Raw genomic sequence first — 13973 nt, forward strand, 5'->3', positions numbered from 1 at the left:
CTTGGTGTGGTTTGGATTCACAGGGGCAGGCCTGGAGGACCTTGAAGGCTTTCTAAGCCGTCAAAGGTGAGCACTGTGGTCTTTATGTGCTCAGTAAAGGTTCACAGGGAGAAAGAGAGAGAAGATATACCAGGCCTGCCCTGCGCACTTACAGGAGTGGCCATATACCTAGCATGGAGAAGTGGGGGGCAGCACAGGACAGGACTGACCAGAGGACTCTCTCTGGCTGGCGTCAGTTGATTTCAGGACTGGCTGGATCACACAAGGCCCAGGGAGGAGGTGGCGCTTGCTGGGACCCACACAATGAGAGAATCAGGATTGGTTAGAGAGAAGGCAGTGTGGAAAAGACAGAGAACCAAAGCCAACCAGGAGGGAGCCCAAGGGCTGCCGAGGTGTGTTTTCCAGCTGAATTCACTTTAGGGAAAATGAGGTTTTTTTTCCTTATACCTGGGGTCAAACTCACAACCTCATGCTTACTGGGCGAGCACTTGAGCTAAATCCCTGGCTGGAAAAGCTGAAGCGTACCCCAGTTGTCCCAGGTAGCTAAGGCACCTCCCGGGGTTGCCAGGAGCTTCCCACCTGCCATACTTGGTTGGGTTGGTGAAAGTTCAGACTGTGCCACTTGGGGGCCACGCTGACCACAGCCACCCTGAATGATCAGACTTATTTCCAGTGGGGTTTCTGAGTCTAGCTTCCTGCATAAACCGTGTCCCTTAGTTATCCGGTGGAGGAGGAGGTTTGCTGCATGGGTGTGGCCTCAGAGCGAGATGGGGTGTCTTCGTGGATGGCCACTTCCTGTAATTTTGGCCCCTGCTTGGCAAACTGGGTGCAGGCAGAGGAGAGTCTGGGCAGAGAAGGGCTTTTTTGCGGGGGAGGGTGGACTGGTGTTTAGATCCTGGAGCCTCCAAATGAGTTGATGCTGAGCGGTCACCCTTGCGAGAAGAGCTGGAGAACTTTTAGTAGTCTGGGAACACTTTTCATCCGAAGGAAGAAAACATCACAAGCAGAAAGGGAAATGAAGCAATTGTTGCAAACTCTGTTAAAAAATTTCACATTCTCTTATCCTTTTTTTTTTTTTGGAAAATACAATGTTAATAACAGCACTGTGACTGATGGAATTCTGATTCTGAAGAGAAGTGCAATTTCACGTCCCCGAAAGGTCAGGAAACCTCTGGTCCCCATTAGACTCTCATTCTGGGAGAACGCAAATGTGGGTGCAAATGCAGGTAACGCTGGTTCTGCAAGGAGAAAATACCCCCTTTCCGTAGAATCTTCTGTTTTGTGTTGTATTATAATTTGTTTTGATGTCAGATTCAACCTTTAGAACAGGGAGAGACCTAAGAAGGGTTCTGATATTTTCAGTGGTTGAAAAAAATTCCAGAAGGAATAATATTTCATGACACATGAAAATGATAATGTGTCCATAAATAAAATTTTATTGAGGCACAGCCGTGCTCCTTTATTTTTTTAAATTTAATGCCTATGGCTACTTTCAGGGTATGTGACAGAGAATGTCCACAAAGCCTAAAGTATTTACTGGCCTTTACTAGAAAATACTACAGAGAATTTACCAAGACCCTGCTTTAAATGCCGGTTCCTCAGGGGCAGAGCTGTGTTGCCAGGCACACGGAAGGTTCTGGGTCATCCTTCCCTGCAGATCGAGCACCCCTGCCTAGGACTTGTCACCTGCTGATGTACAAGGGCTCTCGGAACTCAGGTGGGGGACTCAGCATCCCAATCCACCCTCAGCACCCCAGAACCTCTGTCACCAGAAGGGGACGCAGCCATGGACTGACTTATTGTTATTTTGGGATGAGAAACTCGGGTGCACAGATCTCCCTTCCCTGTTCATTGCTCTTCTGCCACCTCGTTTGTGATGTGGGAGCAAAGCAAGTTCCCGCCAGGGACAGCACCCACATCCAATGAGGCGGAATTAATGCACAGGCACAAGCATGATCTCCCGACCCCACCCGCCTCCACTGGGTGCCACCCTCTTCAGAAAGCGCTCCCCAGCAGAACCTTCTGTGTGACCCGGAGCCTGGAGTCTGGGGACGTGTGCACCTTCAGGATTTACACTTTTGACTCTGAGCACTCTATTTATGTCAGATGGGGCTTATAAAATGCGTGGTGAGTACCAGATAAAACATGACTCTCATTGTTAAATTAAGAGGTTAGGCCTTTGTGGAGAAGCCAGAGGCTGCTCCTGGCTCCCAGGAGGGCCAGGAAAGACAGCACAGGCAGGAAGGGAACTCTGCAAGGGCCTGAGGCACATTCAAAAGGCCACACTTAAAAAGAAACAAGTGAGCATGGTGGTGCACACCTGTAATCCCAGGATTTGGGAGGCTGAGGCAGGAGGATTGCTGCAAGTTCAAGGCCAATATGGGCTATATAGTAAGTTCAAGCCAGCCTAAACTGCATTTGAAGCCCTGTCTCAACAAAACAAAACAAAACAAAACAAAGCAAAACAGCCACACCTTGTATCTAGAAAGTCATCTACATGGTCATTTTTTTCTTCTTACTGCCTGTTAATCATAAGTGCTACTAAGTGGGGACAGGAAGAGAACAAGACATAATCTTTATCCTCAAAATGGCAGAGTCTGTCAGGGGCAGAGGGCACGCGTGGGTGGGGGAGCCCGTGGTGGGCTCAGGACACTGAGTAGACTATGGGAAGCAGAGCAGGGCAGAGGACCTTGGACAGGTGACATGTGGGTGGCACACATAGGAGATGTCATTTTTCATTGAGCAGATAAGTTGTCCAGGCTGGGCTCGAACTTGGTGATCCTCCTGCCTCAGTCTCCAGGGTGCTGGGACTATCGGAGTGACCCCCTCCCGCCAGCATCCACTTGTTTATCACCAGCCTAGGAATTTATCTGATGCCTGCCATGGCCCAGCATGCATTCTGGGTACCAGAAGACAGCGCAAGGATCCGGAAGCTGCCCGTATGGTGAGGTCAGGGAGTAACACCCGCCCCCTGCAGTAGGATCTCTGCTCAGAACCAGGAACCTTGGGGCTACAGCGTGGGCTGGGAGGTGGGGATGGGGGTGGCTGCAAAGTGGCCTTGGAAGCAGAGGCACAGGTGGGGCCAGGCCAGAAGGGCTTTGGAGGTCACAACAAGGAATCTGGGCTTTTCAACCTGTTTCTGAACCATTAGGCAGAGGCAGAGACTTGCTCTGGCTTACAGTTTATTAAGTGAGTCCTGCTGCTTCTCAGATTCCATGTGGATGTCTAGGGGTGTGCTCATTAGCACAGAGACCTGGTGATCACTTTATGTGGGCTGCCGGCTCTAGAGACAGACGGTCATACCTCGGGACTCGACGTTCTCGAAACTTGGCTTTGAGGAGGTGAAACGTTTCATCCCTGAGCGATCGTGTGGGTCTCAGGGTTGCTGGTGGGTGATGCAGATATTCACGGCTCCCCTCTTGTAGATTTGTGCGTTTTAAGTGCTAATCACAGGCAGCATCCCAGTGGGCCTAGATAGCTTCTCTCAGCCCAAGAAAAGGCTCATAGTAGCCCAGTAAAATGGGAGCTTTCTGGGGGCCCTCACACTTTATTTCTAATCACATCATTTCTTATGGAAGACATTCATTCAGCACTTGTTGGTTTTGGGGCTCATTGCAAATTCCAGAAGGGATTCATGACCAGTGCAGGGGTAGTGACTGTATTTTGGAAGTAATACCCGTAGACTTCCAGGGACAGGAGGAGAAGGAACCAGTGTGCCACTGCGGGTGCTGGGTGTGTCACCATGTGGTTGATGAGGACGTTTTACCAACATGGGGGAGAAAAAGAAGCCATCAGGCTGCAGTCGGGAAATCTCTCATTTCTGCTTTGGTTACATCAGTTGCATAAGCCTTTTGGGGCATCTAAATAAGGATACCAAGCATGCAGTAGAATCTTTGAGTGCAGAGCTCAAGGGAGAAGGCAGGCCAGAGATGGAAATTGGGTGTCACATGCAAAAAGATGGTGATGAAAGCCAAAGGGCTGGGCGAGAAAATGAAGGCTGGAACTCTGGAGGGAAGACAAAAAGGGGCCGTTAGGGAGGTGGAGGAGAAGGCAGACGGGGTGCAGTCCCAGGGGTTAGCGAGGCGGACCTTGGAGAGGCTTTGGACCCAGAGTCGGCCCTCAGCGGAACCAGAGGGAAGAGGAGAGAGTGGTTTAGACCCGAGTGGAGGTGGCTTTGGAAGGTGATTGAGTCTGCTTGGCTCTGTGATCTCAGATGAGCACCAGCTTGGCATCAAGGGGAGGTGGGGCCGTGAGGCCGCAGGGAGAGAAGCAAGCGGGGATGGTGAGTTTAGAGGGAGGAAGAGAGCAGATTTGCGCTGAGCCTTCGGTGCCTGCTCCTCGGGTCCCACTGTGGGTTCGTTTCATGCTAGGCAGGGACCCGAGGGTGAGGCATGTGATGCCCCAGAGGCATGTGTGCAGAGCACTCAGCACCCCACCTGTCCTTTAGTGGGTCACCAGTATCCTAGCCTATGGATGGTCCTTGTCATGATATCCCTTGTGCCTGGTCCAGCATGGGTCAGACTGTGCTCCCGGAAGGAAGGAAGCCCCCCGGTGTCACTCTGCCTTTCAGGGGGCAGTTGAGGCATCTTGCTTGGCTAACATGCAGTACCAAGGGATGGGCGTTTTTGCTGACTCACCAAACTCAAGGGGTGGCTGTGTGTCCTGGCTGTGGCAGTGGGGCTGGGACCACTGCTGGAACCACTCTTGCCCTTGCCTGCTGTGGCCTGGTTTGCTGGTGGCCGGTCAAGCTTCTGTCCTCCTCATATACAACGACAGTCATCTCCTGCTTCGCTCAGGGACTTGTGATGACAAGGTGGGTAGACCAGGGTGCATACACTCAGGTCCCTTGGTGGACACAAAGGAATCAGGCTGGAAGCACCCGAAGGCTGTTTGGAAACCGTCCTCACCCCATATTGGGCCTCGTGTGTTCTAGCTTCTCTAAGAGGCACAGCCCGGCAGCATTTTCCTCCCCTGCAGGTGACACGCCTCTTGCAACCGAGGGTTCCTATTACTGAGTATCCTAAGCTAGCAAAGGTCTAGCTCCTTTATTCCTCCTTTAGCTGAGCGAGCTGTGGTGAACCCATTTTAATTTTGGGTGGATAGCAGCCTCTGGCTCCTGCCTGTCAACTCCTCCCAGTTCAGTGTCATCATGCAACACGACCAGGGACAGCTCTGGCCAACCCCATCCAAAACAACCCAGCTCAAAGCACGAGTGGCCTGCTGACAAGCCCTGGGGGGAGGAAAAACTGAACTTCAGCACTAAAAGGGAAGAATCGATTTGACTCTCAACTCCCTGCCGGGAAGCTCTGTCCTGAGAAGATGCAGGCTTTGCTCCCGGTCCCTGAACCCAGCGGAAGCTCCCCTACCACAGGACGCATCCAGCCTGGCCCTCGGGGGGGAGGCGGCCATTCCATTAAGCATTTCTCAGAACCCAGAAGGCATTTAGAGTCCTGCAATTTAGAAATCGAGGTATCAAGGTCACCATACATTCTCACGCCTGAATCACAGTGTTAAGGCTCCTATAGTATTTTCCCTCCTGGAAAAATTTAAAACTTACGTGTGCACACTCTATGGCAGAGCTGAGATTAGATTTCTGGCCATTCGGTGAGGTAGAACATCCTGTCCTCACTCCTGATGACAGTTTACCGTGTGGGGGAGTGACTGTCATCAGTTTTTAATGTATTCTGAAAGGAAGCCCTGAATAGATGAGTTGACATAATGCTCAAGAAACAAAGGCTATTTAGAATTCTTGATATTAATGAAAGGTAGATTTTGATCGAGAGAACAGATACTCATATTTTAAAAAATTAATTATAACGATTCCTAGAGAGACTTAGCAAAAGAATTCTTCAGTGAAGCTTTTCCAACCAAGTTCTTAGGATTTCAGGTATTATCCACGAACTCTTCCCCTAGACTAGAGAGTTGAGTTTATTGCTCTTACAGAAAATGGTAGATCCGGAGATGGTGGCTTGCCAAGGGAGAGGTTAGCAGCAGCTTCTCAAAGTGGGAAAAGCTTTGAGAGCTGCCCGGTCACAGGCCACGGTTACTAGAAACAGCGTGAGGGGAGGCAAACATCTGGTCTTTCAGTCTCTTCAGTCTCGTATGTCTCTTTGCAGCAGGGCGGCACTTTGATTCCAACTGGGAAAATGTGCCTGAAAATGACCCACCAGCGTCGTATTCTCTCTGGGGTGTTTCATAGAGAGAGCTTAATTTTGATTTCAGAACTATCGAGTGGCACATCCCTTTTTACTAGGTGGTTGTTAAAAATTCACACAGAATCCCAAAGAATTTTCAAGATGCTTGGTAACATTTGAAAACCAACAGAAGAACCATAAAGAAAAAGAGGAAGAGCTACAAGAAGAAGAAGAGAGGGGACACTGGAATGCCAGCCAGTGGCCCGCACAGACAGGCTGTCTTCTCTGGGTACTGTTTTCTATAAGATCTTCATGGGCCAACAGCACCCACAGTGCCTGGACCCAGAGCCCTGGACACCATCAGAGTCCTCGACCTTCAAGTTCCTGCTCTGCTGCTAGTGGCTATCTGACCTCAGCTGAGTCAGTGGCCTTGGACTTGGGAGCCCCATCTCCTCATGCCTAGAACAAGGGTTGAGGGAAGGGTTCACCCCGTGGAGGAGTCCTGTGATCTGTGACGGGGTTTAGGTGGTGGAATCCCCTGCATGTGACTAATACCATGCTAGAGACAGAACCGAGCTGTCCCGCAGTGAAGGGCTGCTGGCCTTCCATTTCCAGCTTCTACCAGTCCTCTCCTGGGGGCCCACCCACAGTGCCCTCTGGTGGTCACTCGTCTGCTTCCTTGTCTATGTCCTTGCCCCTTGAAAGTCACAGGGGATTGACCCTAGGACTCCTGTGGATGCAGAAATCCATCAATGCTCAAGTCCCTTAAATAAAACAGCTTGGACTTTGCACAAAACCTATGCATATCTCCCTGTATGCTTTACATCATCTTGACCTTGCTGATAATGCCAAATGCAATGCAATGTTCTGTAAGTAGTTGTTTTACTGTATTATTTAGGGAACAATGGCAAGAAAAAAGTCTATATGTTCAGTACAGATGCACTTTTTTTCCTCCAATATTGTCAGCCCTTGGTTGGTTAAATCCACAAATCAGGACCCATTATATCCAGTGTTATCTGGTATGTGTTCTTACGTCGGTTCCAGCCCGTCCTCTACTTTCTGCATTTTCTATGCAGTATTTAATCTCTCACAAGTTCTGTTTCAGCAAAATGCTTATCAAGAAAAAAGAAATGAGTGTTGGAAGGGGAACTCACAGACTGAGAAGCTTAAAAGCGATCTCACCCATTTACAGTGTGTTCGCCTTACTTTGGTCCTGTTCCACACAAGCAGCCTGCAAATAACAGCAAAAACAACAGCAACAACCCAAAGCCTCAAACTTAAGCCATTTATGAAACGGTTGGATGTTTGAACACTTAACAGACATTGGAGTGTAAGAAAGAAACCACTGGTAATTATTTTAGCTGTCATGAAAGTATCATAGTTGTGGTTTCAAAGAGTCCTTGCTCTTAGAGAAACACACTGAAATATCTGCAGATAGCATGACACGCTTGAGGAAGCTCACCAGGGAGGGTACAGACATTTGCGACCCTGAGTGGTCAGTGCTCCGAACAGTGATGAGTATCTGGGAGTTAATGATTTTATTTGGCTCATCTCTGCGTTCACAGGCTCTGTACTAAACAAGTGTGAAGATCCTACAAGGCTCCCCGGGTGGTTGGGGGCTCATCTTAATGAGGTGCCTTTGCCAGGGTGCAGGGCAGGGCTGCTGTCGTAGCTGGGGGTAAATATGGAGGCTCATCAAGCAGAAAGGCTGTGGCGAGGGCAGCCTGGCAGTGGGCCCGGCGCTGTGTGGCTGCCAGCCCGCCCTGGGCCCGTTTGTCCTCTATAAATAACCATCTATATGAATGCTTCACTATTTTAGCGCACGCTTGCGGCAGCTGCCCAAGTTGTCTGTTTACGTAGCTACGAAACCTTCTGTAAACAGCACTATCTCAAAATTGCCCATGTGTCAGGCGCGGGCCCCCTGCAAAAATATATTTGCAGATGAGACTCGGCCGGCTCCTGGGTGCCTTGGTGGCGGGTGTCAGAATTTTCCAGGGTTTGATTCATTTTCAAAAATAGAATCACATGACAGGAAGGTTTTTGGGAGGTCGCCGCAAACAATCCTCTGACCTTAGGCAGGGCCGGGATGAAGCCATCTCTAGCGTGTGATCTGTCCTAGAAGGGTGTCAGTCTGTCTTCTACGAGATTCCTTAGGATGGCAAGGGGGTGGGTAAGCGCTGGCTTATCTTACTGAGATGCTGCTGGCATGGGAATACAAGGCACCCACAGAGCATCTGCCGGCTGGTACTGCACCCCACCCACAAGGTCATCCCACTGCAGGACAGCCCGGGTCTCCAGGAGACCCCACACTGAGCCCGTCTTGTGCCTACAGGGTGAGTGTATGGAGCCCGGGATGCAGCAGGGGCTCAGGGCGGAAGAGGCCCTCTGATCTCTAGAGCACCCCACAAGCCATTTAAGGTCAACCGAGACATTTGGGGAAGAAGACCAGGGTGGTGGAAGCTGTTTCAGTGTCAGTTTGCCGGTCTCAAGGTTCTGATTTCCAGTCCAGCACTGAAGGGCTACGTCTTTGTGAATTTGTTTCCCTGCCATGTGCGTTTGGTTCGCATGGTTTTCCCTCCAGTTTTGATACATTAAGCTTTTTTTCTTCCCCTTTCCTAAGAGCCCAAGTAAGGCCCATAAATCCTAGTAGTATAGAATGGAATCCTAGTTTCATTCACAAAGAAAAAGAGTCAGTTGCAGTTTAAGAGATCAGCTCTGCTAGAGGCCCTGAACTTCAGGAATCTCAGGGGGAAGGAACAGCTGGCCCCAGACACCCTGGGGTCCCAGGCCCCAGGCCCCAGGGAATATGGTCCCTGGAACATGCACTTCCATTTAGGAATTAGAAAGCTTTTTGATTCCTCTCCCTAAATAAAATCAATAGTGGTGGCCTATTCCACGGGGCTGGGGTCAGAGCTTTGATGCTTTTTGCTGATCAAGGACCAGTTTCCTCTAAAGAAGCTGAGGAAAAGTCGGCAAATGCTTGGAGACAAGAATCCCTGCTCATTACCAAGGAAACATTGCTTCCCACTCTGCACAATTCGCTCATTCCACGCTGTCATGGGGGAGACGGGGCCACTCTAGGGAGAGTTCCGACTGGGGGCGTCCCCAAGGTGCTTTGCTAACCCCAGATACACTGATTTTTGGAGACAGGGCTTTGGCTGGAGGGAGCGCCGAAAGCTCTGGGTGTGAGATTTGCAGCTGCAATCCTACCGGAGCCTGCTCCTCCAGGATCTTCCCAGTCTGGGCACAGGGTCGAGAGCTCCACACTGGCCTCTCTGGGTCCTACTGGGGCTTTGCAGGGTGGCTCTGACTTGAGAGTCTCATGGGGAATGGTTTGTGAACACTGCCGGAGGCTGCGTCTCCATGGACACCACTAGGGGGACCCAGAGTCCCTTGTGCTCAGCCCAGGCTGGAGAAGTTTCAGGGCTGTGAGCTCATGACGGCCTCCTATAGAAAGGAAGCCTCCCTCTCCCTGCTTTCTCTCCTCTACACAACTGCAACCCAAGATCAAGGTCCAAGCCACCCTGATAACACCAGCGGAACTTACTTAGTATTTTATAATAGTTATGGTTTGACATGCAGAAAGAAGCCTTTTAAAAACGGGGCCCACTGAGCCACGGTCTTACTCGCTAACACAGAAGGGAGCTATTGCTCTAGTCAGCTTCTCTTACACAGTTTTACACCCCGAGCACTCGCCACAGTGCTGGGTCTCAGTGGGTGTAAAATAAACATGCACTGGCCCCCAGTAGCCACAGTGGGTAGAGTCTGGAACTCCCTGACATACCCAAACCTAAAATGCCTGAGTCCCTGGTGCAAAATAACCCAGCACGCACCTGAGACCAACACATCCTCTCCTGTATATTTAAGATAGGTTCCTTAGAAAGCCTAATACAATGCAAATATTATGTAAACAGTTGTTTTGCATTGCTTAAGGAACAATGACAAGGAAAAAAGCCAGCAAATGTTCCACACAGACATATTTAAGAAATATTTGGGTCTGTGGGTGAGGGCTTTGGCTGGAGGGAGCACAGAAAGCTGGGGGCATGGACTTTGAAGCGGAGATCCCACCACAGCCTGCTCCTCCTGGTTCTGCCTGAGCTCGGCCACGGGGCCAAGGTCTGCACACTGGCCTTCCTGCGGCCTATGGGCGTTCTTCCAGGGAGGCTCTGATTTACGAGCCATGTGGGGAGCAGTTGGCGGCTGCCCACTCGTGGTTGGTGGAACCTGAAGATGTGGAATCCACGGGTACCCTCCCATGGTTCCAGAGGGCTGACTGTGTGTTGTGACCAGAGAAGACCAGGTTAGGTCCAAGTTGCTTTCATTCTGTGGAAAGCAAAGAACTCCCATCGTGAGCTCCTTGCCACCCTTTATTCTCATTTTTCAGAATTTGCTACATTTAAAAAACTTATTACAAAAATGTACAGTGCCATGAGAGAAGTTAGAGGTAGAGGTTGTGGCTTTGCCTTTTGCTATGGGGAGACAGAAGCATGGGACCAAGGACCAAGACGCAGCGTCGGCCTCTGGGTCGGCCTTGGAAGCATGGATTTTCGGGGGCTGTAAGTCAACTCAGAGCCTCAGGTTGAAGTCTTAAAAACACGGGAAAGATTGTGTAAAAAGGTGATGCCTGATGGTAATTCAGAAGTGCAGTAAAGGCATGAGTGAGCTGGAGTTCTGGTTGTGCTTTCCTGGGAGGAAAGCCTGAGTTAGCCTGAGTCACACTGTTGGCTCTGTTGTGCAGGGTCTTACAGATAAATATGGGCAGAACTTTCTTTGCTCTTGGAATGTGGGACACGTGTAAGGTTCAGATATGAGGGAAGACCTCAACAAAAGCAGACTGTTTCCTGCGTGCTGGAGCAGGTCAGGACCCTCCCAGCACACCCATACTGTGCCGTTAACAACAGAGCGGTCAACATGCGACCTTTAATATTTTTCTTTTCTGCTGGAATTTCATTTCAAGCCAGGGTCTCCCTATGTAATTCAGGCTGGCCTTGAACTCACTATGTAGACCAGGCTGGCCTTGAACTTGTGGTGATCCTCCTGCCGCAAGTGCTGGCATTACAGGCATATGCCATCACACCTGGATGTATTCTTAAAAAAATGAGTCTGCAAATAGTGTGCACAGAGAGACTGGGGTACCCAGTATAAAGAAGAACCAATGCTATATGTCTTACAAATGGCTCTCAAAGTTGCATTTTTATTAAAAGCAGTCTGTCAGGCTGTAAGGAAAGGTATAACTTCTTTATCTTGGCTTGGTGGTGGATAACCACAAGTACTTAAATTAGTAGTGTTTTAACAAGTGCTTTAAGGACAGATTGAAACTGTTGTTGTTGTTCTAGGGATTGAACTCATGACCTTGCATTTTCCAGGCAGGCACTTATGCCACTGAACTAAATCCCTCGCCTGCATTCTAATTTAAGCAAATATTTGGAAATTCAAAACATTTAAAGAGCTCTTTCCTATTGTTCATTCATTCCTTTTCTGAAGGCATCCTAAAAGCTCCACGGCTAGACTTCTTGGTGAATGGACTTCAGGTTGTAAGACACACAGACGCACCAATTTCGTATCATGGAGTAGGTGCACCCAACAGTTTAAAATGAGCATTTACCCCACAGATAACCCAGGACGACCCTGCCTTACCTGTGGCTTCCACCATTCCTTCTAAGATGACCACAATTTCCAGTTCCTCTTTGGGCAGCTGGGCTTTGGAGATTTCCCAGAAGGGACTCTGTTGGTTGATTTCGTGACTGATGATCAGCGGAGACACCAGAAACAGACGGTCGTCCCCCGTGTAGTAGCCCACGTTGATGTCTGTCTGGTTCAGAGGGATGAACTCCCCTTCTGAAGTCTGTTTGGATTTGATCAGCTTGGCTCGGATGGAGGCCTCCACGATGTGGGAGTTCCTCAGGTCCCCCACCCGGAACATGAGACAGAGTTTCCCATCCCGCATGGAGATCACTGCATGTGTGGAGAAGACCAGGGTCTCTGCCCTCTTCTTGGGTTGTGATATTTTTACAAACATGCATCCCACCATGAATGCATTGACAATGGATCCCAGCACAGACTGGATTAAGAGAAGGATAATTCCCTCGGGGCACTTATCCGTGATCACTCGGTAGCCGTAACCAATGGTGGTTTCCGTCTCTATGGAGAATAAAAAAGCAGAGACGAACCCATTGAGGTTGGTGACGCAAGGAGTCCACGAGGAGTCCTCTATGTGGTCCATGTCTCCTCGGATGTAGGCGATGAGCCACCAGATCATTCCGAAAAATAGCCACGTCACTGTGTAAACCATGACGAAGATGAGCAGGTTGAACCTCCACTTGAGGTCCACCAGGGTGGTGAAGATGTCGGTCAGGTAGCGGTAGGTCTCGCGCACGTTGCCGTGGTGCACGTTGCACTTCCCGTCTTTCCTCACGTACCTCTGGATTTTCCTTTTGGTTCGGTCCCGGCTGATGTGTCTTGGCAGGTCGTCCCTGGCCTGCTTAGGCAACTTTGGCTGGTGAATGGCCACGGGGCTCTCCACGTCCTGATCCATGGAGTCACCCTCCAGGACATTAGCTGGTGGTTTGGAGAGAAGAGAAGAAAAACAGGATGAAAGGCTGGTTCTTGGGGAACAACCAAACCGTACACTCTGTAAATAACAGGGAAACTCAATACCATGTGTACGGTTGTGAACAGGTGAACAGAGGCATGTTGACTGGCTGCCATCTGGATGGGCCCTGGGCTGACTTGCAGGGTCCTGCACCATGATCTAGCTTGTGCGGGTCCTTCCCACCCAGTGCCACAGGATGGGGCTCTCTGCTGTGACAATCTTTCCCCCCTGACAGCAGCTTCCACTGATTCAGCTCTGCTGGCGGATGTCTGTCCCCTCTCTGAGATCTGGGTCATAGGAGAGGCAGCCAGTGTCTCAAAGAAGATCTCTTGGGGTTCCAGTGGGCTTGGCTCTTGGACCTGCTGCCTTGAGCTGACCCACATCCCTCACCCACAGGTTAGAGATACAGCCTCCAATGTGATTGTGTTTGGAGATGCAAACTTCTAGGGAGATAGCTGCAGGTTGGAAGCGTGGGCCCCTAATCTAGAGGATGCGTGTACTTATAAGAGGAAAAAGAGACACAGGTACTTGAGGTCATGTGAGACACCATGAGACGACAGCCAAGTCAAGAGGAAAGACTAGAAGCCAGTCCTCTGGGACTTTAGCCTCCAGAACTGAACCAAAAAAATAAATGTCTGCTACGTAAGCCACCCAGTGCATGGAAGTCATTTACCAAAGGCTCATGAGCCCACTCCCAAGGCTGTTGTGAGGTTAGACGAACCGCACATATGAGATGTGCTTGTGTTAAACAGATATGCAATAAATACCTTTGGAAAGAAATTGTCCCTTTATTTTCATTTTTAGGGTAAGCACTTTGAGCCAGCTTTTTCCATCATTGGTTAGGGCTTGGACATTTTCTAGTTTTTGCTGGGAAATACGCATGCATGCACTGTACTTAACGGTTGATTCAATGCCAAGTTAAAAAAACGGGTAAAGAAATGGAGAAATGTGCTTCTTGCTTTGTATGTTCACACCCTTGGTTTGGTTTCTGCCTCAGCATTTAGCGCCTGCAATTTGGTGCATTTTCTTTCTGATGGTCACTGAGATAAATGCTTCCCCATAATCGTTAGCAGGGCATTAGGAAATCTCTCTTAGCATCGAGAACAAAGGGAATTTTGGGACTGTGCTACTAAATGTGCATAAGCCAGTGTATGAAATGACTTGTTTAGCCAGTAATTTTAGGGCTTCTAAAAGTTTCATAAGCAGCTCCTTCCCCCACGCTCTCACTCCAGCTTCTCTGCCTGGGC

General features: G+C 49.7%; 1 protein-coding gene across 1 annotated transcript in view; it reads right to left on the reverse strand.

Moving 5' to 3' along the window:
• Positions 1-13973, reverse strand: part of Kcnj6 (potassium inwardly rectifying channel subfamily J member 6) — a 240036-nt gene that overhangs the window by 52744 nt on the left and 173319 nt on the right. Inside the window, exon 3 of the mRNA XM_003463932.5 lies at positions 11772-12692. Coding sequence (XP_003463980.4) covers positions 11772-12692 — 921 coding nt within the window. The remainder of the gene's footprint in view (positions 1-11771; positions 12693-13973) is intronic.

Source organism: Cavia porcellus, unplaced genomic scaffold, assembly GCF_034190915.1.
Source record: "Cavia porcellus strain 051 isolate PalLab524CR breed Dunkin Hartley unplaced genomic scaffold, mCavPor4.1 scaffold_15, whole genome shotgun sequence".
In the NCBI taxonomy this organism is placed as follows: domain Eukaryota; kingdom Metazoa; phylum Chordata; class Mammalia; order Rodentia; family Caviidae; genus Cavia; species Cavia porcellus.